Source organism: Typha angustifolia, chromosome 14 (genome assembly GCF_048772165.1).
Source record: "Typha angustifolia cultivar Huaian chromosome 14, ASM4877216v1, whole genome shotgun sequence".
Taxonomy (NCBI): Eukaryota; Viridiplantae; Streptophyta; class Magnoliopsida; order Poales; family Typhaceae; genus Typha; species Typha angustifolia.
The window spans coordinates 8,957,826-8,982,419 of record NC_133252.1 but is presented as its reverse complement, the minus strand read 5'-3'; the positions used below and the strand labels follow the sequence as shown (position 1 = coordinate 8,982,419).

The window sequence follows — 24,594 nt, the reverse complement described above, 5'->3', positions numbered from 1 at the left end:
CTTTTGACTCGAATGCCTTCTCTGTCCAGGACAAGGGGTCGAGGAGGATTCTTTTTAGAGGAATCCGCAAAGATGGACTCTATCCTTTTTCGCTTTTGTCTATTTCGTAGCAAAATAAGTATGGTGCCATGATTGGTACCAAAGTAACCAACTCCATTAGGCATTCCAGATTTGGTCATCCATCTTGGTTGCTATCTATGTTTCTCTTATCTATTTTTTAATATATTTATATATATGTTCATACAAAAGATTTTATCTAACGAAAGGTTTAGAGAGTGTAAGTGGTATCACCAATAGTTTGCTTTGAAAAATACAAAAATATATTTTATTTTTGTTTTAAAATTGTTGTGCTGTTCGAAATAGATTTATTTGATTAGTCTTGTTTCATGTGAGTTAATATGAATTTATTCTTCAAAATCTTTATCAGGTATTTTTATGTATTTTTCTAATATATTGGATTAATTTTATCTATGGATTTTGAATGCATTCTCATGGCATTTAAATATTCATTTAATGTTTTTTTATCTCACATAATTTTGTGATCATGATAATATTTTAATGATTGCCGCTTGGTGATATAAATGAGGAGATTTATTTGTAAATTTTGTGACAAGGGGAGATGGGTTTGTGTGTTACCTACCGACTATTCAATCACAATAACCCTCTCTCTCTCAAGCTCTCTCTCATTATTTTGTTATTGTCATAACCGGAATCTAGTGACAACCTCCATAGTCACTATATATTGTTTATTTTTGTAATAAAAATGTAATTTTAATATGTGTTTAACTTTTATAATTTATTATTACTTATTTTATGAAGGGTTCTATTTAGAATTTTTGCCTTGGGCCACAACAAGGCCACTACAAATGTTGAGCTATCCTTGCCTTCCCAACCATCTCCGCCTTTGCTCAAAGTCTTATAGTGTCACCCCTCCCACTTTTTTCATCCATCCCATCTCGACCTCTTCTTTTAACTTGTCGATTGTCACCTTGTGCATGTTGGACCCCGTCTAGTCATGGTCATCTTCCTTGGTGACCCTCCCTTCCCCCTTGTCTCTATTGGTTGGCCGGCTATAGGTGGTTGTTGACTTCACCTTTCTCCTTGTCATTTCTTGGAAGATAGTGAGAGAGGAAGGTGATGACCCCTTGCAAGTTGGGCTAGCCCAAGCCCCTTGTGGACTAGGCGATGTTGGTTAAGCTTTTACGTGTTGAGCTCTCATCATAGTCTTTGGCTCGGGTGGGTTAGGCTATGGACTAATCTATTTTGTTTTTGATTAGGTTTTTTTATATATATATTTATGAGTTTATTGTTAACATAACTATTACCACATACAGGTGCAAACCTCGAAATGGGCCCGGTTTAGAGTGGAGCCTCTTCATCTTCGCCATTTTTAGATAAGTTGACTATTTCCTTTGCTAATAATAGATGTAAATATGTGGTAATAAACTTTTATACTATTACTCGCCGTACGTACCCTCTTCTTATTGCTCCCCGTATTTAAGCTTTCCTGTGGAAGATGGTCCATATCAGGCTGTCTACCAATACCGTATCAGTCTGCCTACCAGTAAGATATGGAAATTGTATTTCCTTTAAGAAAGGAAGGAAGAAGTGCAAACAGATCACTGATTTATACTTTCCAACAACTAAAAATATTAAGGAAACCAATACATTTATGAGTACTTAAAACATCCAAATTCTAGCTAAATTTCACGTACAATTAAGACAAGTACCGATTACTTGGTAAATAGAGATAGCATTTTTTAGGATTTGCCATATACAGATCAACAGTAGTTGAAACTTATTTTAAAAAAGAGTAGTAGATGGTTCAGGAGAAGGCCTTCATTTCACTTTGGAATGTTTGCATGTGCTCCTTCTCAACGCACTGCGTCATTATCCGTGCACCCTTTTTCGGAGACGGCGGTGCTCCGATGATAGCCACCGCCATGAAATCATAGTACGCAAACGGCACGACATTGACCGGCGGCCCCCAACCATAATCAACCTCAAGGAAACCCAACCTAGTCCAGTCCGAGACAAATAATGAGTTGTACGTAAACGATAGCTCATACGGATCCTCCTTAAAATCTCCCACAGCCCACTTAGCAAATTCTCCAGGCAATTTAGCTTTAGCATCTCGGATTATCTTCACAACGTTGATGAGATCTATGGCAGCAACCTTGCCGCTTGTGGCGGTGACTGTCACTGGGTAGAAGCAGTTTCCGTAGTAGCCACCTTCTGAGGGCATCACTTGGTGCAACAGTTGGCGAGTGTTGGCAAAGAAGCAAACATGGACCTCCTCGTTTGGATCCAATTTGATCGCCCTTGTACGAGCTTGCCAGGCCTTGGCAATGGAGACATCAAAGGTTGAGCACCTCTGTCCCATGGACTCGAAGTACTGGGCCTTGATGTCGTTAATGTGGTCGGGCGATATGTCTAGAGTGTAGTACTGAAGCTTGAAGGCGTAGAACGTCGGCGGTGGGCCGAGCGGCAACTTCGGAGGGTTAGGGATGAGCTCACGGGACCAGACCGGGGTGACCGCCGGCTTCGCCAAGCCACGTGTAAGCTCGCCGATGGCGTTGATGAATTGGGCCGCGCCGAGCCCATCGGCGATAGTGTGGACCGAGATGAGGCCCACGACAAAGCCGCCACATGTGAACTCTGTTACCTGATGATGATGATGACGATGAATCAAAACAGTGCCAGAAATCAAAATCCGAAGTAAGCACCACTTGACCACCTAACCATTTTTTATAATTTCTAAGTAACTAAGTAGCGTTCTTCCAAATCTCTAAAAGTTTCCCAACAGAACATTAATAAAGTAGTTAGACAAGTTAATTAATTCGATGTTCGAAGTCAGGTGAGGGATTTAAATTTGGTTAACGTGAATGAAAGAAAGATTAATTAAGAGAATTGCGTTGTTGTTATTTTATTGGTCATATTATGACTCTTAAAAAATATTAGGTAGGTGTGTCTCCTAAGTGAAAAGTTGGTCAAATTACAATTTATTCTTCAATTTACATTTATTGACTTTAAATAAGCCCTTAACCCACTTGTAGTCCAGATAAAATTATAATTACTAGAATATCTTTATCAAAAACAAAACATCTTACAAATGGCCAAACCACTTGTACCATTATTTATGCTAATATCTTTTATCATAAGCAAGTTGTTAAATAACTAAATTACTCTTACCTTCAATAAATCGGACTATATATCTATAATGGTAATTAAAATTTTCTGCATCCCGTTAGTACTTAAGTAATTATTGTAATTTGGTCAAAACTACAATAAGAGAGTATATTTATAAGTTGAAATACCTAATATGGTTATGGATAGTATATTTATATAATAATAATAATAATAATCATCATAATCATAATCATAATAATAATATTCATAGATTCCTAAAAAATCATCTATATAATCATAATAGTTACATCTTATAGCAAGAGTAATATGAGATCATGAATATAAATCTTTACACTCATCCAATATTCATTGTTGGATGTTTGACTTCATGCATATTTTCTGACATGGTGATATGATTAAGATGTCAATATTTCGTAACTATTCTCCATTCTAGTACTAAATGATTGCCACGATATGATAGTGGCGATCCATATGTTAGAGATCTGCCTCCATACTATGGTACATATATGCATGCGCATGGTCAGTTGCCACTTCCTCCACTTAACGGTGAGTTGCACACAGATGGTCTCTTCTCACTATAACTACTTCTACAACATAAGTAATGTAATCATTATGCCTCCAACTAAACCCAACAAATCTAGTCAAATGTTATGTCATAAATAAGTTAAAAAGGATAACACCATCACACCAAACCTTGAGTTCGACCTTCCTTGGTGTAATCTTTAATTTAAAGTGGACGTACGTCAAACTATATAAAAGTTAATATGAAAGATAAAAATCATCATTCACTAGCCCCTTAAAATTTTAGAATAGTTGATAAGTTCCAGAACTTTCTTTGTTGAAATCATACCAGGCCTATTAAATGTCTTTTATGTACATATATATATGTGTGTGTGTGTATATATATATATATATATATATATATATATATATATATGAAAGATTGCTAATTTTCACTGTATCATTTGGCATCACAGGAAAACTATATGCATGCATGTGAAATTATATACCTGCATCATCAAAGGTAGATTAATGGGCTCAATCTCCTGAGATGGCTCTGGGAGGAGCTCATCCTGAGAGATAAGAAGAGGATGATCAAGGTACTTCACGTCCTCCAGGCTACAATCCGCAGTTGCCTCGACGAACCACGCACCCTCGCCTGTGCACGCGACGCGGACGTCGCCGTGCTCGGAGTCGACGAACCGCCCGGCGAAAGGATAGTACTGGACAAGTGCCCTGGACAAAGCCTCCTTGATCACCTTCGCCGGCTCTTCTCCGCGTTTGAACACGTGGAGAGACCGGACGAGATGCCGCAGGCCGGCGACGCGGTCGATGATGGATAGGTAGAGAGTCTCCACCGGCGTCGGCTCGCTAGGGCTGACGAGGCAGCCGGGTTTTCTTGTCACTGAGAAGGCCATGGCTAGCTAGTACTGCACGTTAAAGTTAGTTTGAGGCTAAGCAATGTATGTGTGAGCTCAAAGGCTTGTAAGATCTTATATATTTATAGAAGAAGCCAACTTGTGTTAGCGTGTTTTTTTTTGTGGAGAGAGATTGAATTCTTTATTTGGTAGTAGGTGATCCTGAGCTGGAAGAGTTCTAAAAATAAAGATAAGCATCACTATTCCCAGTGGCGTATCATGGTAATTTTAATGGGGGCCCAAAATCATTTAAATTATTTTTTAAAATACTAAACAACAGCAAAATCTATCAACACTAAGCAAAGTTATACATATACTCATATGTTCAATTAATAATAAAACAATATGTATTTCTCCAATTTCTTTCTGAAAATTATAACCATCTCTACTCCTTGAAAGCCAGTGAAACGGTCAAGATTCAATTTTAAAAAAATGTTACATTACTGTCTGATTGTTAGGCGATTTAAAAATATTCATCAAAAAATATTTGCTCACTACCTGACTAGGTTTCTATCTGATGCATGAAACAAAACTTTGGCACTAATACTGGTAATATATATATACATTAGTGAGCAGATTAAAGTAATCATAATAAAGAGGAAATGTAATAATTATACTTGAATTAATTAGTTATTGCTGCTGCCTGCATTGGTGCAATGATGGATTTAGCAACACTTTATCTATTCCTTCCTTTTAGCTTAAAAGTATAAATACTTTTATCATATAAGATTAAAAATTCTTTAATCTAAAAAAAAAAAAGAATCTAATCTCTACTACCAGTTCTCATTTGTTTTCAATTAAAAATATTAATATAGATTTGAGTTGGATCCGACTCTGGAGATATGCCATTGTGTCATTGTTACCAAAATTAAACTTGAATAATGGTGGGACCCAGGTAGACTTGCCGTCCAGCGGCCACTGGAAAAAATTGTATAGAAGTTATGTGGTGGGGTCCAGGTATGGGTGTCAATGTTGCACCAATCCCCGTCTCCCCCCCCCCCCCCCCCAGTGACTGCCTCTGCCTCCTGGTCAAATGACACATGTACTCGTCTTATTTGTTGCTTTTCTTCTTCTCTTTATCTTTCTATCTTTTCAAAAGAAATATAATATATATATATACTCACAATTTCTGGTTTCTAATAATAAATGTAGTAATTCTTACATTGTAAACTACTCTATCAGTCCACTCAACAAGAAGATGGCAGAGTAGGTCACAACACTAATTCAAAGCAATTTCTCATCTAGATTTCAAGAGCCCTTATAAGAAACTAGACAGAATAAAGGTTGAGTCTTATCCTCCATCAATAATGGAGGTTGTAGGGTTACTTTTTATTGGATTTATCATATAAAGATGATTTGAACTTATTATGACATATTTCTTAAATATATATCTTCTATATTGTAGAGAGGTATCTTTTCATCTAGCTTACCGCTTAAGAGCTCATTATTACTGGACAAAAAATAGAGACAGAGGCAATACTATTTGTCTGCTAGCTATAATGTCTTTTCTAACATTGTTGATATATTGGATGTTCTAAGTCATACATAAAATCTCAAAATTGAGAAGATATTATAAATTTATTAAGATAAGTGCGTCGTATATGCGAAGATACACGTTATAGTTGTCATTAATTAAGTTGATTAGTTGGTTATAAATTGCTAGAAACATTTATTCTTTCAACATTTATCATATGTCATATATCAAAGTTAAAAAGTAAAACTCGAGACTAATTACTGACATGCATATTTATTTATCTTTGAGACTCATAATTATATATATTAGTATCCTATTATCGTAGCCTATTATCAGTAGTCACTTCTCTCAAATCAAATAAAAAAACTTGATAAACTGCACACTCTATTATCTTTCATATGTTTAAATACAGCATACAAAAATTATACACATAAAAACATAATATATATTATTAGTTGAATTAATATTAATAATTTATATAGAGAATTGGTGATAAGGGTATTTATATTGAAAATACCATTGATAATTAGGTGTTGTTTAATTTAAGGGGGTAAAATAGTAATTTTAAATTATTATTAAATTAATTTTTAAAAGCTTTATGAAATAAAGGATGAATTAGTATATAAAAAAAATTAAATTATTGTTGAGTTACCATATGAGAATAAAAAGATCTATTTTAGGAGAAGATTATTTCAGGGCTAATAAATAGTTCTATAATTCGTGGGTCGGCGAATGACTATGTCGGGAAAAACACTTTCAAGGCATCAAATCAAAATTAGATTTTGTTATAAAATATATATCTTACGAACGTGTCACCACGAAGCACTATCAAGTTGGTGACGATTAGGATGGATGAAAAGCAATACAACCTACCCATACATACAATCAAGAAGCGTTAGTCTTAACTAACTTGTACGGGCAGATAGGGAATTAACGACCCCCTACTTTTCAAAAAAAAAAAAAAAAAAAAAAATTAACGACCCCTGGCCTCTGCATGCCGTCGCTTGCCCTAATTTCCTTTCTTCAGATATTAAGAGAATAAAATTTTTATCACAAAAATGTGTTCTCGGACCAAACTTAGTTGAAGCATGAAATTACTAAATAATTAGTAATTATATAGTATTGTAAATTAAACAATAAGCAATGAGAAGAGTGTTAGATTATAAAATATAAAAAATAAAATAATCTATTTGAGGAAATAAGTTTGGAAGTAATCAAATTAGGTTGTAACACTTTTGTGCTTACACCCTCTCTTGCTTGTGGTTGTGAAGATGAAGCAAAGGCTTGCATGATTGTCCATCACTCTCATTGACCCAGTAATTAACCTCACTGGATTTAACCTTCCAATCAGCTCAGATGGGGTAATTAACACTAGGGCGTCCTTTTTGGATCCGCCACTTGTCGTCGCTCGGTTGGCGGAACGGCTATGAGATGTTTAGGTGGGACTTGGCAGTTGAAGGAAAGTGATGACAATAGTTACCTACTTTGCCTCTGTGATCAAGCAAGTCTCGGTTGAATAAGGGAATTGTCACTTTCAACCATGCACTAGAGAGAGAGAGTGGCCACTCGACTTGTTCTTATCCTTAGATAGATAGGTTTTTAAAGCTTAGCTTTCATTTCTATGGAGAAATGGAGCTCATGTTGATTGCTGAGCTACCATATATACTATGGGGAAAAGGTGAGATGTAGGTATTAATATCCCTTTCATGCTATACAGAGAGCCCAACACGTACTAAATATCTTGTGATTGGGTTTAATGTAGAAGATGGCGGATTCAACGCTATTATATTCTGTCACTTTTGGAGAAGAAAACTAGAAAGACATATACTTCAAATTCATTGCAAATTTTCAAATTTGTTTGGAGAGGTAGTCATTGCAAGTCTCCAATATATGGACAAGCCACTACGCAATACAATTATGGACGTTGACACGATCCGACTATGTGGGTTAAGTCGGTCGAGTCAGTTGACTTAAGTCGAGTCAAATTAAGTTAGTTAATTAGTTTTATCTTATTACTTTAAATTTTAAATAAATTAGATAATCCGTATGTGGACTCTATCCGCTAGGACTTTACTTCTTTAAATAGGAGCGGTTATATGTTGATTATTATCATAGAATGAATCTGAGTTTAGCCAAATTATTCTTATCGTTTTTATCTTTTATTATGAGTTTAGTCAAATTATTCTTATCATTTTTATCTTTTATTATAGCCGTTAGATCATCCTAATTTTCATAGGGCTAGATCTTCACAGCAGAACCCTTTCGAGCATTCAAATCCTAGCCATCATCCTCAACCACGAGCCAACAAACTTTACGGCCATTCGCCGCCCTCCGACTACCACCGTGATATCAAATAATTACTATTTTGCCCTCTTTTGACCTTTTTCTATTATTTTATTTATAACTTTTCATCCCTACCTTACATTCACGTAAAATTTGAATCATTGGAACCCTAACTCACAGGGCTACCACCATAAAAATATTACAATTTTTTTTACACCCAAATCAATCCAAATCTGGTTCATAACAGACATGTAACTACAAATATCACATAGTCGCCATTTAATTATGGAATAGGAATAAGCTTATTCTAGAATAAGTCTCATTATTCTAGTATGGTAACTAAACAATAACTATATTATTTTGATAGAGTAATTCATCATTCTCTTCATCTTATTCCATACAACTGTTAAAAAAATAACTTAATAATAACTACAAGACAGCACTTATGTATATATCCCTTCAACTATAATTAATATTCTCTCTCTCTTCACTATCTTTTCTCTTAAATATCAGTTATCTCAGCCATAGTTAGGGATGCTCAAAAAGCTTGTGAATCTGAAGCCTGTCCATGTCCAACCTAATAAAATTGGGTCATAGCCTATCCCAAGCATGCTTTTGATCCGATTTGACCCAACCCAAAAGTATATTAGACTGGCTTGGGATCAAGCCGTGTCCAAGCTCGGTCGGGCCTGAGTCCGTAGTGCCTAGTGCGTCCATAAGGTCCATAGATAATGGCCCATCTTTTGAGTTACATCCATCTGCAATTAGTTTGACCTAAGTAGATTCCGCAACTACCATTGTTGTTTATATTCTTTAAACTTCAAATATATGATTTTATTATTGTGCTCATGAGAGAGCATGCAACAATCACAAAATTTGATTGTCACTAACTTGGTTGAGATTGGAAACAATTATGGAAGTGAGAACATTTAAAAAATTTTGAACCATGTAAAATATTATTTCTAGACTTTTAGAAAATATTCTACCATATAAAAATATTTTTTTGAAACATTTAGATTCAATTAGACATAGTATGTTAGTCCACTCATAATTGGCCTGCTTAATAACAAGGGCATGGACTGGACTATGTCAGAATACTTGAACCCGACCTGAGCTCAAACCCAGACCAATACTAGTCTAGGAATGGACTGGGCTAGACCTTGTCCAAGCTCGAGCCAGATTTTATTTTGTCTGGATTAGACACAACTTGGTCCATGAGCACCCCTAACTATAGTTTATGTTTTCTCTCTCTTCTTCTTTTCTTTATTTTTTCTAGTGCATATTTTACATAAAGTGCGAGCTTATAACCTTACATTATCCCGTAGTGTCTCTTTATATCCTCTAATGGATTGTTATTTTACATATAGTGCAAGCTTATAATCCCACATTACCTCATAGTGCATATTTATATCATCTAGTGTATAATTAATTTATATAGAGTATAGGTTTATAATCATGCATTACCTCGTAATGCTTCTTTATATCCTTTAGTGCATAGTTATTTTACATAGAGTGTAGGTTTATAACCCCGTGCTTCTTTATATCCTTTATTGTATAGTTATTTTATATAGAGTATGGTCTTATAACCTCGCATTACTCCGCAATGTCTCTTTATATCATCTAGTTCATAATTACTTTTCATAGAGTATGAGCTTATAATCCTGTATTACCTCGTAATGCTTCTTTATATTATCTAGTGCATAGATATTTTACATATAGTGCAAGCTTATAGCTCTGCATTACCCTGCAGTGCCTCTTTATATTTTATAGTGTATAGTTATTTTACATAGAGTGCTGGTTTTATAACCCTGCATTATCTCGTAGTGCTTTTTTATATCCTCTAGTACATGGTTATTTCATATAGAGTGTGGGTTTATAACTCTGCATTACCCAATAGTGTATCTTTATATCCTCTAGTGCAGAGTTATTTTACATAAAGCACTGGCTTATAAACCCACATTACCCTACATTATTCTATAGTAAGGATAATTATAATAAAAAATAATATTATTTAAGAATAATATTATTTAAGAATAATATTATTTACTACTAGTACTACTTTAACATATACTCAATAATACTTCCGTCATTTGGTTTAAAACATCATCAATTTCTAATACAATTTTATTACTCTTTAATACTTTAATATCAACTTTATATCAAATCAAATGTAATTATTTATTACTCTTATACTACGATTAAACTAAATATTAGATAGCTTAAACTAGTATTAGCTCTCTTTCTCTAGTATCAAAAATTAGAATAGTTACGTCTATTCCACTCTTGTTCCACAAGTGAACATATGCATAAACTTTCAAGAAAGCTTAAGTTATTAGATGATGGCTCAATCACCATCTTATAGAATCTGAAACTTTACCAGCCAACCTTCTCAAGTCACAATGCACCATGCTCAATTTGTTTTGGCTAGGATACTATTGTAACATTGTGAAAAAAAATTTGGCATGCACATGACCTGCACATGCGCCCCTTTCCTCTCTCCCCCCTCCCTATTTTTTTTTGCTCTCTCTTTTCTTTTCCATCAATTTCTTTTTCTTTCCTTCTCCCTGCCCACAGCCCATTTTCCTATTTTTCTTCCTGCCTCACCATGGATGTCGACCCCGTGGATCGAAGCACTAGAGCTCCTTCATTCATCACGTAAATTTAATTTAAAATTTATTAATTAATTTGTGTTTCTTTATCTTCTCCCCCTTCTCTCAGTATCACCAAAAATTCGGTCGGCCAGCTAACCTATGCCTCGCCACACTATTCTGGGAAGCTTCCCCATACTGCTCTCTCCCTCTAGGTACCCTTAATAGATACCCTAAACTCTTGAGGGAGGCTAACCTCGTAGCCTCCTGTCACTGTTGGAGGGCATTTTTTGACCGTCATTGTCAGCTCACTACATGATAGGTGGGTTAGCTTCCTCTTCACAAAGAGTTTCCATTGGATGCTTGCATTTGGGCCCCTCACCCTGGCCGTTAGCCTTGGTGAGGGCATCCTCGCCCTTGGTTGCCCTACCAATAGGTCTCCCCTTTGGTTAGCTTCTACTGGCCAAGGGGATGGCTTCAATGGGGTTAGCTAGGGCCACCGGTAGCTCTCCCTCTTGCCGAAGAGTTGCCTCTCTATTGAGAGGAGCTCTCGTCTCTGCTAGCTAGGTCGGTGTCGTAGGTACCTTCCTTTACTAGTGTGTCACCGACCAGCATGTTGGCATTGGTTGTTGACAGTAGTGTCCTTCGGCAGCCATTGCTTCTCCCTCGGTTGTTCTTGGTCGAGGGAGGTGAGGTCGTGAGGAAGGGGGTTCGTCAAGAGTGCTGGTGCTAGGCTAGATACAGCCCAGCCCAACTTGGGGCTTTTGTTGGGTTGAGCCCACTCAACGAGAACCTTAATTAATTAATTTTAGAGGATCGCTTGCTATTTATAATAATTGTTGTAAATTAATTCTAACGTATTAGACTGGGGCCTGAGAGTTTTGCTAATTACTCCTAATGAAGAATTAGCTCTCATGGAGTTTAGCATGGTCAATTATAATTTTAGTTAAATTAATTTCTAACAAATGAGCCAGTAGTCTGGGTGTACATGTATTAATTGCTCTTGTCTAAGAATTAATACAAATTATTATAGGAAAATTATATTAAGCAAATAGTCTTATTTAATGAAGCAGATTAGTTAATTGTTGCATATGTGATTTACTTTAAATCGATAATAATTAGTGAAACGATAATTCAAGGTAAACTATTTTAATTACTTCTAATAACTTGTCAGGCCTTAATACAGCTATGCCAGTTATACCTGATTAATAAATATGAAAAATTATTAGATTGACCTACCCAAGTCTATAGTGAACGTCAGTAAGATTGTTTAATTAATTAATTATAGGAATGCTGTGCTTATGTTTTTATTATTGCCATTTTCGAGGTGGACTCCATATCATGCGAGGATGGTCCCATGGCATAATTACAGACAATTATTTGGAAAGCGTTGTGAGGCAAATGAAACTTTTATAATCTAGGAGTAGTATAGAGAATGTAATATTTTACCTTATGGCATTATCGCATTTTATATCAGGCATGTGCATATATTTCCTTACTGTTATTAATGCATGTTTTGCATATTAATTTTATTTGTTGTTCGACAAGATTACGTATATCATAATTTCTATACATATCTATTGACATAATTATGTATGATAGCACATAACATGATAATGATAATTATCCAGTTATGTTTATTTATGTAGTATACTATCATGCCATAGCACATGTGTACAATCATAAAGGGAGTGACATCTACGTCATGCCAGTATTCGGCACCTATCAACTATGGGGTAGGGGCAGGGGATATTTATTATATTTATATATTAGGGCTCATGCTTGATGTCTTAGTTTGTTGAGTATAGATGATTAGGAAGTCCTTTCGTCGGGCAATGTATTATCTTATCGATTGGTAGGAGTCCTACCATCTAGGATATTTAAGTGAGAGAAACGAGTATACTGATGTAGACTTAGTAATACTCAATGACGTAGGGTCAATGAGCGACAACTCATGATTTTTTGCATGGTGTTGTGATGATGTAGAGCTGAGTGCTCGAATAATTGTATCAAGTGCAATACTAACTCATGTGATAGGCTAATGATTGAGAACCTTCGTTTATGGCTGTAGACAATCGGTCATGCTCTTCGCAAAGTGATGGGCAAATGATTCTACCACCAAAGTCTACCCTCTTTTAGGGGTGTTTGTGTGGTCAAGTATGATTATTGGTGTGTCCTACACGTGTCGATTTGCATAAGCCCTGAGTTGAAGACTTGATAGTCTGAAATGATGTATATCCTATTGTACAATATTGACATGATCTATGACCAAAGCTCGATATGAGCTCAAGTTTGAGGGCATGATAGTTTGAATTGATTTATGTTATAGTGTAGATTGTTAATATATGTGCATGTTAGATGAACATGATGAGTATGTGATACTGATGTATTAATTTGATCATGATGTGCATATTCATATTTATTTATTATTGCATCTTTCTTTACACTATTTTTAGAATGTAGAAATGAATACTTGTTAGGCTTTATGCTCATCAGCTTCTAGTGAAAATATATTCAGATTTATATCTGAGCTCGAGTTCGTGGAATAGTTGGCAAAGATTTATTTTTATAATTCTTTTAATTATTTCTTCTTGTAAATTAAACTAGATGGCTTGTAGCCCTTGCGTGAGCAATTGCATATATTTTTGGATATATATTTTAGGGTATGCTATGGCCTTTAGGGTTTCTTTTGTCTGTAATTTGTGAAAATATGGCTTTTTCCTTATATATTGTGTTGAAACATTGATCAACAGGTTACGTAAAAATCACATGTGTTCCACCACATGAGGGGCACATATATTTAGTTGCGGGTGTTATAGTTATTTTTTAGCGCACTTCGAGTTTGGAACTCGACCTCTTATTATGAGAGAGAATTTCAATCACTTGTGTTGTTATCTTAATCTTCTACATGTGTTTGTTTTTACAATTCAAGACAAATTTTCAAAGCCATATTATCACATAATAATAAAGCCGAAAATAAGTATAAAAAGATTCTTTCTAGTAATCCACTCAAACGTACTATTAGTATCAGGATAGCTAAAAGCAGACACAAACTTTACAATAAAAGCCAAACTAGTTAATTCACCTTCACACACACCAACAAGTCTCAATTTTGTTTACTTCACTTTGGTGCAATGATGGCTTTCAAACACATGTTAGGTAGTTATTTCCTTGCAACGCAATAAATTAACTTATAATTTTGATAAGAGAACATTTTCATATACGTGTATAGTGTAAAATTGAACACAATCTAGGTGACTTCAACACTAAATATATGGTAATCTTTTTTAAAGCAAAATACAAAGTGTAAGTGCCACAAAGTCAAGCAATCAACCAGATAGAATCAAATTAACTAGTTAGTATCTAAAAATTTAGTCATGAACAAGTACTCAATGAAGGACTAATCACAGTAACTATAATGATAAATGATAATATATGACAAAGAATATCCAAGAATGAACATTATCTCCTGAAGACAATATAAAAATACTCACATGTGACTAAATCAACAAATCTCATCTCATAATATGATGAATCATTTTCACACTAGTCAATCTTGTCCATTAGAATGCATCAAACTTTTAATATTTTAAATTTTAGAACAAATAAAAAAAAATAAAAATCATAAACTCAAAATAAAGATGAACAAAGCAATCATAAGAAGCATCGACAGTCAAACAGTCCAAAAAATATATATAACTCAAAAATAAGACAGAATTTATAAATCAAGAGAAAAATGATAACTCAAATATAAATAATATACACAAAGACTTACTACTAGGGCACACAAACAACCGAAACCCCCTCTAGAATAATGTATTCTAATGGGGGATCACTTAATAACACTACCCTTGTTGAGGAGTGAAGACAAATCAACTCATTTTTTATTGACATTCAAACAACCCTTCAAGCATTTGAATGGTGCCTAATACTCAATGTTTCGAATTTAGCCACTACTCTATGCATTAAAAAATGGGTCTTCAAGTTTTCAAATGGGTGTTTATATAGAGGAAGTGTTTTACAAACATTTAAATGGGTTTCAGATAGATTTTGCGAAAGATGGAGTTCTCATCAAGAGTTTGAATGCACCTTTGGGCATTCAAACACCCTAATGAATAGTATCATTAGGTTATGTTAGGTTTTTATGTAAAATCTATATATTTCATCTCTAAAATATTATGAAAGACTTACAAAGCTTTGTAGAGAGAGAAAAGAGAGGAAGAAAACAAAGTTTTTATTTTTTGGTTGAGAGAGTTTTCTTTCCTTTGTAATCTCTTTTGGTTTTGCATAATAAAATTAGTGGGATCTCTATGGATGAAGCCATAGTGGGCTGAATAATATAAAATATGTGTCTCCTCCTTTTGATGTTTTTTTTTCATTCTTGTTTTCTATGTTTGGGCACCCCTCGAAGAGGTCTTGTGATGTCACTTTTTATTACCAAAATTATTCTCATTTTTACTTTCTTATCACTTACAAGGGATCTCCTCCTATTATCAACATATTCATGACCAAAATAAGAACATGTATACAACATGTTATGGCAATCAAATACATCATCCATATCATCAATCTACTAAAAGTAGGATTGTAGTTGCTCCCAAGTGTTTTGGGCCAAACATGATTTAATGGCATGCAATTATTAGTAAATACTTTGACTTGGGGGTTTTGCAGGGGTAGACGCTGAGCGGATGCCGCCTTCTTCCTTTCTTTTATCTCAACTTATTTGACAAAGGATCTTATCCTCTATTGTGGCAAAGCCTAGTAACCACCTTGCTGCCTCGGGTAGGTCACTTCATCCCTTATCTCTTTCCCTGTTTCTTTCCCCATTAACATCTCATTCCACCTAAGCTCTCCCTTTTTCTCTCTATGTATGTCGCGGCCATGATCAAAGTCAGCAATTTTCTCTATCCTCCCCTAGTAAGATCTCACGCCTTTCTTTAGTAATTTAGTGTTTGAGGTGAGATGGGTAAGTTTTGGTTTCTCCTTTACCACCCTCACCTCTTAGGGTTTTTGGCCGACAGTAACCCTTGAGGTTGAAAGGCTTGAGAGGATAAGTTGCCATGGCTTAGAATCCTTCTTAGGCATCGGTGTCGTCCAAGTGAGCCCATCCATGTCAGTGGCACTAGCGTTGATTAAAGCTTCAATTTCCTTAGTCATAGTCCTCCAAAAGCTATGATAGACTCCCCACCACCTTCCCTTAATGTTGAGACCCTTGCTCAGCCACTCACAATGTTGCCTCTTCTATCTTCATCGCTAATCCCATCTCAACCTCTAACCACATCCTCTTCTTTGCTTCGTCAATAACCATTGGTGGTTACTAGACTCTATTGAGTCAAGGTTGCCTTCTCATGTGACCCGCCCTTTTCCCTTCCCTTCATGGTTGTTGGTGACAAGGGGGTCCTCGAGGCACTCTCTTCGTGCTCAACACTAGGTGCAAGTGAAAGGAGAGCTGAGTAAGGTGGCCCAAGCCAACCTAGCCCGAACCCTAGGTGGGCAGGCTAGCCCAAGCACATTGAGTTAGCATTACCCAAGAACAGTTTGATTAGGTTGGTCTCGGCTGAGCGTAGTCAAATTATGCTGGCCCAAGCCCAACTGAGCCATTATGGCTAGGCTAGTTAGAGCCTATTTTGGGCTAGGCCTTAGCGCTTGCCCATCGTGGGTAATTTTTTAACTTTTGTATATTTATAAATATTATAAATTTGATTGTAACTTAGTATTTTGACACAAACCTCTCTCAAAATAGCATGAACCCCAAACTGACCTAGTTTAGTGCATCCATGCAAGTAGATTATCCTCCCTTTCTATTATTTGATATGATCTGCTAGGTTGTATGTTATGGTAGCTTATATATGATATGGTAGTTGTATATGATGATTTATCATGATGGTTGATATGACTATTTTTATCACGATTTATTATATGTATTTCTATTTGCATGCTCATGTATGACAACACAAGTTACTCATTGATATTGATGTTTTCTATCGTGCTATGAAGGCCAGACATCTCCCCAACTAGGATAAGGGATGATAAAATATATTATATTATTGTATAGTAGAGCCCATACATGATGTCCTAGTTTGTGAATCTCAGCCAATCAAGCACGTCGTTCATCAGGCTTAGATGAGCAATAATACTATACACTTACGAGAGTCAAACCCTTTATGATATTTATGTTAGAAATCACCATGTTGTTATCTCCTATTGGCTAGTTGGTGGCCTTTAGCTAATCTGAGATGACTCAAGGTCTTGGAAGCCTCACACAGTTACACCTTTGCACTAGTCCAAGGTCCCTCATCAAAGTTCAATTGGATCCTCGGCGACACCTATGGTAACCCCTACCATGAGGAAGACTCTGAGCTTTAGAATGCCATCAATCGCTTCGCTCAAGGTCCCCCCCCTATGCTACATTGCGGATTTTAACAACATCTCCAGTCCTAAGAATAAACTCGGTAGTGCAATAGCAAAACGTTGCCCGGATCAATGGCTTTAGCTCCAAAATCTTTGCCGTGGGCCTCATGGAGTTGGGATACTCTAGACCGGCATACACTTGGTCCAATAGGAGGGTTGAGGACAGATTAGTCCGGGTGTGTCTTGACTAGGCTCTAGCTTTGCCTTTATGGAGTTGTCTATATCCCTCTACTCGGATTATTCATCTACCGGCTATCTCTTCCGCCCACAACCCTCTTCTATTAGACTCCACCCCTGCTAGCTGGAAGGAGCCTAGGAGATTTAGGGTGGAAAACTGATGGTTTAGTGTAGAACGCTACAACAAAATCTACAAGACCTTATGGTGCAATGTGTATTCTCCTTGCAAACCCCTCTCTACCACCATATCCTCCCTTACGAGGGCGGTCAAGGAATGGGCTCAGTCGAATGCAAGTTCCTTACCTAAGAGCATCAGCAAGTTAGAAAAGGAGCTCACTCAGCTCCAAGGTAGTCCTAACCTTGGCATTGATTGGCTCAAGGGGAAGAGTATTAGAAGCTAGTTGGAGGATCTATATCTCAAGCTTGAAGTCTACTAGAGGCAAAGATCAAGAGTTGACTAGCTTACAGCAGGCGATCACAATAGCAAATTCTTACATGCTTTTGCATCAACGAGGAAAAGAAGGAACTCTATCCACTCACTCAAAATGGACTCTGGTATTTGTACGCACCATCCAGAGGGGATCAAGGAGGCCTTCCACTTGCATTTTAAAAAACTTTTCACTTTGGTTAATCCTCCTTCTATTTTCAACACCTGTTCTTATTTGTCAAACTCAATCACCCGTGTGCCAAGCAGTGTTGCAGAAAAGTTGAATGAAGCTCCCATAGATGACGAGATTGAAGAGGTGCTCAAAAGCTTAGGCCCAAACAAGGCGCCAGTTCTAGACAAGTTGAATGCTCGCTTCTTCCAATCTCTCTAGTCGGAGCTGAAGGAAGGGATTTGCAAAGAAGTCAGAAGGTTTTTCTCAAGTGGAGTTATGGACCCGACACTCAACAAAACCCATATTATCCTTATCTCAAAGAAGGACGATCCCTCCACCACCAATGACTACATACCCATTAGTCCCTGCAACACCATATACAAGGTTATAGCAAAGCTTCTAGCCTCGAGAATAAAATCATTGCTTGAGGACTTGATATCCAAGGAGCAGAATGCATTTGTGCTAGGAAGATAGATATCAAACAACCATGTCATGGCTCAGAAGATCCTCGCCAATATCAAATCGTCCAACAGCAATGTTGGAAGCTTTGTTCTCAAGGCAAACTTTTTGAAAGCATTTGATAGGAAGGAGTGGTCCTTTGTGCAAGATTGCCTAAACTTATACTGCTTCCCTGAACCTTCTCTAGCTATACATTGAGTTGCATTTGATAGGAAGGAGTGGTCCTCTGTACATGATTGCCTAAAGCTATACTGCTTCCCTGAACCTTCTCTAGCTATACAATGAGTTGTATCTCATCCTTTCGTCTGTTGTTGTGATCAATGGCATAGCGAGTCGAAAGATTACCCCTACAAGGGGCCTAAGGCAAGGAGGCCCATATCATCTTATCTCTTCATCCTTGGGTTCGACATCCTTTCTCTCTTGTTGACGAGGGAGGCAAGATTGGGCAACTTCCGCTATATCTGTCCCGCCAAAGGTGCCCCAGCAATTACTCATTTGATGTTCGCGGATGACCTTCTTCTGTTTTGCAGATCCTCAAACAAGGATGCCATCATGCTCAAGGAGACCATCAACCTCTTCTGCAAAGTCTCAAGCGAAGTAAATAATATGGAAAAGTCGTCTATTCTTTTCAACAGATTCACCAGCCTTGAGCAGCGGCTGTGTCTACTCTCTAGGTTAAGAGTTTATAAGTGGGTGATAAATATCTAGGCTGCCTTCTTCTCCTTCCCAAATCAAAGTCAGAAGCTTTCAAATTTGTTACTAAAAAAATTTACATAAGCTGTCTGGATGGAAGACAAAACTGTTGTCCCACGCCGGTCGATTAACCTTGACCAAATCAGTTCTCAACTCGATACCAATCTATTTCATGGGCATTGCCATCTTCCCCAAGACCCTACTTAATAAATTATGGGTTTGATGAGGGATTTTTCGTCAGGTTTTCAGCCGGGTAGCTCCCACATCTACTTCAGAAAATGGGATCAGGTTTATCAACCTATCGCTAATGGTGGTATTGGTGTGCGCTCTCCTGAGCTCACTAACAGAGGCCTTGTGCTCAAGTTAGCCTGGAGTCTCGTATGCAACCTTGTGAGTTTTTGGGCTCAAATTCTCAAGGTTAGATATTTCTGCAGATCCTCCTTCTGATATACAAAGGTTGGTCGAAAACTTTCTTGGACCTAGGCAGTGATCTTGAAGATGCGTGAGGTTTTGAAGGACAATATTACTTGGTCCATAGGTGATGGCAAATCTATAGAAAATTTGAAGAAAACGTGGCTCCACCATATCAACCTATCAAACCTCCCCCTCCCTAGCCACATTCATATGGTGCATGATTTCTTAAGAGGCTCCAAATGGAATGCTACTCTGATTAGAAGATTATTACCTCCCGAGATAGTCACACGAATTCTTAGTAAATACATGGGCCTGACCACTGCAAGCTCGCCGGATAAGGTGATTTGGATGCTATCCCTTCGGGTATTCTCACTTATAAATCGGCCTACAACACTCTCTCTAAAGGAAGCTAGCATAGTTCCCCTTCCTCGACAAATCATAAGCGCATTTGGAGGCTTGTTTGAGCATGTAAAATCTCCCTTCCTCATATAAAAGCCTTCCTATGGAGGGCTATTGTCAGAGCTCTTCCAGTCAAAGCAGCCATTAAAAAGCGCATTCGGGAGCTCAAGCCAAACTGCACCTTTTGCAAAACTGAAGTAGAAACGGTTGAGCACCTCTTGCTCCACTGCCCGTTTGCTAGGGCAACCTGGTTCCACTCAAAGCTTAGTCTGAAAGTAGAGGGCTCTTCGGTCAGCTTGGTGTTTGGATTCTCTCTTTGAAAGAGCATATCATTGTCGAATAGTTGGCTTATTCCTTCAGTTTTCTTTGGAATATTTGGAAGCTCAAGAATGAAGTTATCTTTAGGGTTGTCCTTCCTAACCCTAATGAGATCTGTGATACAGTTGAGGTGGGCTATCAGTGGTCTTCCTTGCTTGACCATCTTCCTCAGGAGCTTCCCGAGTGCCGGCTTGAGGAGATTACATCAGCTTCCCCCATGTTGGGTGACACTGTTTGCTAGGTTGACACAACCTAGCAAGGTGGGCATGAAGGTGGCATGGGCATATATATTTGCTCTCTCCCTAGTTGTCCTCGCAAAAACATAGCCCTTTTTTTGAATGATTGCCCATGTGCTCTAGTTGGGGAGGCATTCGCTCTTCTCCGAGGTTTGGGGACAACAAAAGATTTCGCATCATCGTCTTGTTGTTGGTTTTTCTTCGACTCCCGGTTAGTGGTTAAGGCCGTAAATGGTTGCAGTGAATGTATCCATTAGATGATTAGGCCCATTGTATTAGAATGCTCTAGGTGGATTTCTGCTAACCCCACATTTAAAGTTTGTTTTACGGACAGGAGTAATAACTCCATGGCTACAACTTAGTCTACGGTGATAAATAATTAATCAATCGTTCGCTAAGATCTACCCTCCCTCAGGGTTGATTGTGTTGTACGAGTATGGGTGCTGATGGGTCTAGCGTCAAGCGTGATGAGTAGTCATAGCGGAGTGGAAAGAGTTATCATGTGTCGAGTCGACCATATTAACCAAAACATTGTGTGCATAACTTATAATAATTATGATGTCTAGTTATTTATATATTTATGCACTATTCATGCTGGGTGTATTTTATATCTATTTTATCCTCCTAGTGAGTGTCACAAAGTGTTAAACTCACCTACATTTGACATATATTGTAGATTCGCTACTATTGTGACAAGAGCTTTATAGCAGTTTGCCTAGTCAGGCGTTACACCTATTTTTATTTTCATAGTGTAAAATTTTATATTATGGATAGATTATTGTGGCCCGGGGCCCTTTTTTAATTACCTCTCTCAGTCTCCACATGAATCATATGTGAGGCAATCTCACACAGGAGGCATGTGCCCACGAGCTCAGGATTTTCACATATTATACTTCTTTACATATTATTTTAACATTTATCTTCGAAATTAATATGAGAAATGCTTAAGTTATAAAACAATTTTGACAAAAAAAAAGAAAATGAGAAACATATACATTACATTGCACTTTCAAAAATTAGCATTTTCATCCTAATATCCCCGACCCATTCGTTAAGTTAATTCAAGTTTTTAAACTCTATATTAAATATGTCAAGTGCAATCTTAGCATTATGTAATTTAGAACAAGGCAATTGATATTAGTTCGTGATTCATTATTTTCAAGGTCATGCTCGCGTGTTGATGACTCGATCACGAAGCCACACTATAAACAAAACTCCAAGAGTATCCAAATCAGTTGTGCTAAGTTAGCATGCATCGTACAAAAGAAGGGGGAAAAAATAGTATTTAATTAAGAAAAAAAGAGGAAAAGAAAACGAAAGGAAACGAAGCATATATTTATTCCCTTAAGTCTATCGGATAATATTAGTTTTATGTCATGATTTTGAGATAGAGAGAGGGAGAGACGTGTGGTTGGTGTGTGATGGTATCTCTCCTCCAACTCATACGTAAAAATAATAAAATAAAAAGTAAGACATTGCAACATACGGGAATATTTTAAGCAATTTTTAAGGATTATTTTTATAGGCACATCTTAAATATATATATTATGTATATCTATAATTTTATTTATATTTTATTATTTAGTTATAAAATGTAATGATTATCTTCAATAACTCAATGCAAGAATTTATATTTATTTTTTCTTTTTGCAATGAGTTTAAACGACCATTTAATTTTGAGATGATATCCTGGCTCCGGCCATTCCACGACAGAATTAGCATTCGGTCGTTAGTGTCACTAATTTTATAAGGTAGTCTAAGAAATAGTGTCTTAATATTAGGATGCGCATACCTATGCTAAACAAGTGGAGTCTATGTGATATTTGCTTTCATATTCGAGCAGAGCAGTGATTTACTACTAATCATAAATAATTATGTTAATTGTAAAAAAAAATTTACTCAAAAAATGTGCATAACATTATCTAGGGGTGAAAACAGATCTTAACCTATATCCGGATCTATATTTTTAGCCCGAATAGAAATTCGGATACGGATATTGGACAGATAGCAAAATTTAAAACCATATCCTAAATAAACGGATACAGATAATTTTCGGATAGAGCATCGGATCTTAAACGGATATTGATTGAATTTAAAATAATTATAATATTTTATTTAGATATAATTAACACAAAATTATTAAGAGTTTTATGACAAATATTTTTTTTAATGTCAAATATATGAAATTAGAGAAATTAATCTCTATAAATAATATATAAGGTATTATTAGTAACAATATTAATATTTACTATTTAAATTAGCAAACTGAAAACTGTAAATTATTTAAAAAAATATGCGGGTAAACGGATATCCGATATCTATATCCGAATCCGTATTCGAATCGGATAGAAATTTTTTATCCAAATCCGATCCGAGTCGGGTCGGATAGCGGGTCGGATCGGATCGAAGTTAATCCCAAGTATATAAAAAATTATAATTTATACTCTTAAATGTCAAAGTGGGACGAGTGACGTCAATCTCACACTACAAGAAAATTTGATTATTAGGAGTAATTTTGCCAACCGGATAGAATTTAGTTGGTTATAAAAAAAAAGAAGTTTATATTGTATAAATACACATAGTTCGATTCCGTGCATGAATAAATTTATGTTTTAGTAGCATTAAAGGAAGTTGGATGAAATGTCTTCGTCGTCATAGATGCTGAAGTTATGTTTCATAAATATCTCTGATAAACTTCGTTTCTGTGACATTCCATGAAGTTGGATGAAATGTCTTCGTCGCCGTTCGGAAATGTCGATATAGTCGACAATGATTAAACTTTTCAGGTTATATTAGATTCAGTAGAAGAATTAAATTCTACTTCCACTGGAAATTGGAATAGTGGCTTCAAATTATGGTTAATTTGTTCAAGTTCCAGTCCGAATTAAGTTAGGCAAGTTTCACGTAGTCACATTCATTCTAGTTGATTGGAAAAAGGAAAGAAAAGAGAATGATCATTGGTAATGGAAGTGTTAGGAATGTAATTCTATTTATTTATTTTGTTCTCCAATCTCTTAAGCTATTTGAGAAATAACAAAAGCAAGGGTTGATAGAACTATATTAGGCTTCTTGTGATATCCTTTTAATTTTAATCGGGCCTTAAATTTCATGAAGCTTCTTGGGCTCTTTTTTGTGTGTGTGTGTGGTCAAACTAAGTCAAAATACAGGCCCAAAGCTGTTTATTAAGACTTTATTGTAATAATTTCAAATTGGCATTCGAGTATTAGTGATAATTTGACAGCCCCACACTAAGGATTAGCTAGGAGCTTTTTACAGGATCATATTGCGTGCAACCCAATTTGATCAACAAATTTCTACCCTGCCAACATCACTGTATGTGAGGTCCCCCACTTTTCAACAAATTTCTACCCTGCCAACATCACTCACTGTATGTGAGGTCCCCCACTTTTCTTATATTCCCTCAGTCTTGACCTCTAACACAATACCACCTCCATCTCTCAAAACCAAAACGAAACATCTTCCCTCTCTATTACTGCTTCTCTTGGAAACAATTCTCGTATCTCATACATGAGCTCCCCTCTCTTCCTAATAATTACCTCCTACCTAGGTAATGGCTCGCTTAAATATAAATAAAATCACTCACATATTCTCAAAGCTAGCTAGTATCCTTACCTTCGTGTATCCTTACCTTCGTAGACTTCCAAACCTGCAATCCAGATTCCGTCTCACTACATCCTCCTCTATCAACCTCACCTCCTAGGGAAGACCTTGTCTCTAAATGTTCATCTTCCCCGGGCTTAGGAAGATCAAAACAGAGCTCTATGTAAAAAATTGTCCTAACATGGTAGTTCACTACTGAGAAGGCAATCTAGCATTCCTAGTTACTAAGAGTAAGATGAAGCTTATTACGTAGAATTATTGGCAAGGTTTGGAGGCCTCATGACAATCTAAAACCTTCACAGCATCCTTCATAAACCTCGTGCAAGTATCGCCTTTCTCTAAAACTAAGTGTGG

General features: G+C 36.5%; 1 protein-coding gene across 1 annotated transcript; it reads right to left on the bottom strand.

Annotated features, from left to right (window-relative positions):
• Positions 1–1,609: 1,609 nt before the first annotated feature.
• On the bottom strand, positions 1,610–4,635 carry LOC140776367 (acyl transferase 4-like). Its single transcript, XM_073120045.1, has 2 exons — positions 4,161–4,635; positions 1,610–2,665 (listed from the first exon to the last, which is right to left on the bottom strand). The coding sequence occupies exons 1-2, from the start codon at positions 4,566–4,568 to the stop codon at positions 1,826–1,828; spliced, it is 1,248 nt and encodes a 415-aa protein (XP_072976146.1). The 5' UTR covers positions 4,569–4,635; the 3' UTR covers positions 1,610–1,825.
• Between the last annotated feature and the right edge of the window lie 19,959 nt (positions 4,636–24,594).

What these genes read in the sequence shown, in the direction of transcription:
- LOC140776367 (XM_073120045.1), bottom strand. Translation starts at nt 4,568, where the DNA reads ATGGCCTTCTCAGTGACAAGAAAACCCGGCTGCCTCGTCAGCCCTAGC. An exon ending in ATCTACCTTTGATGATGCAG is followed by an intron (nt 2,666 to 4,160) that starts GTATATAATTTC and finishes CATCATCATCAG; the next exon opens with GTAACAGAGTTCACATGTGG.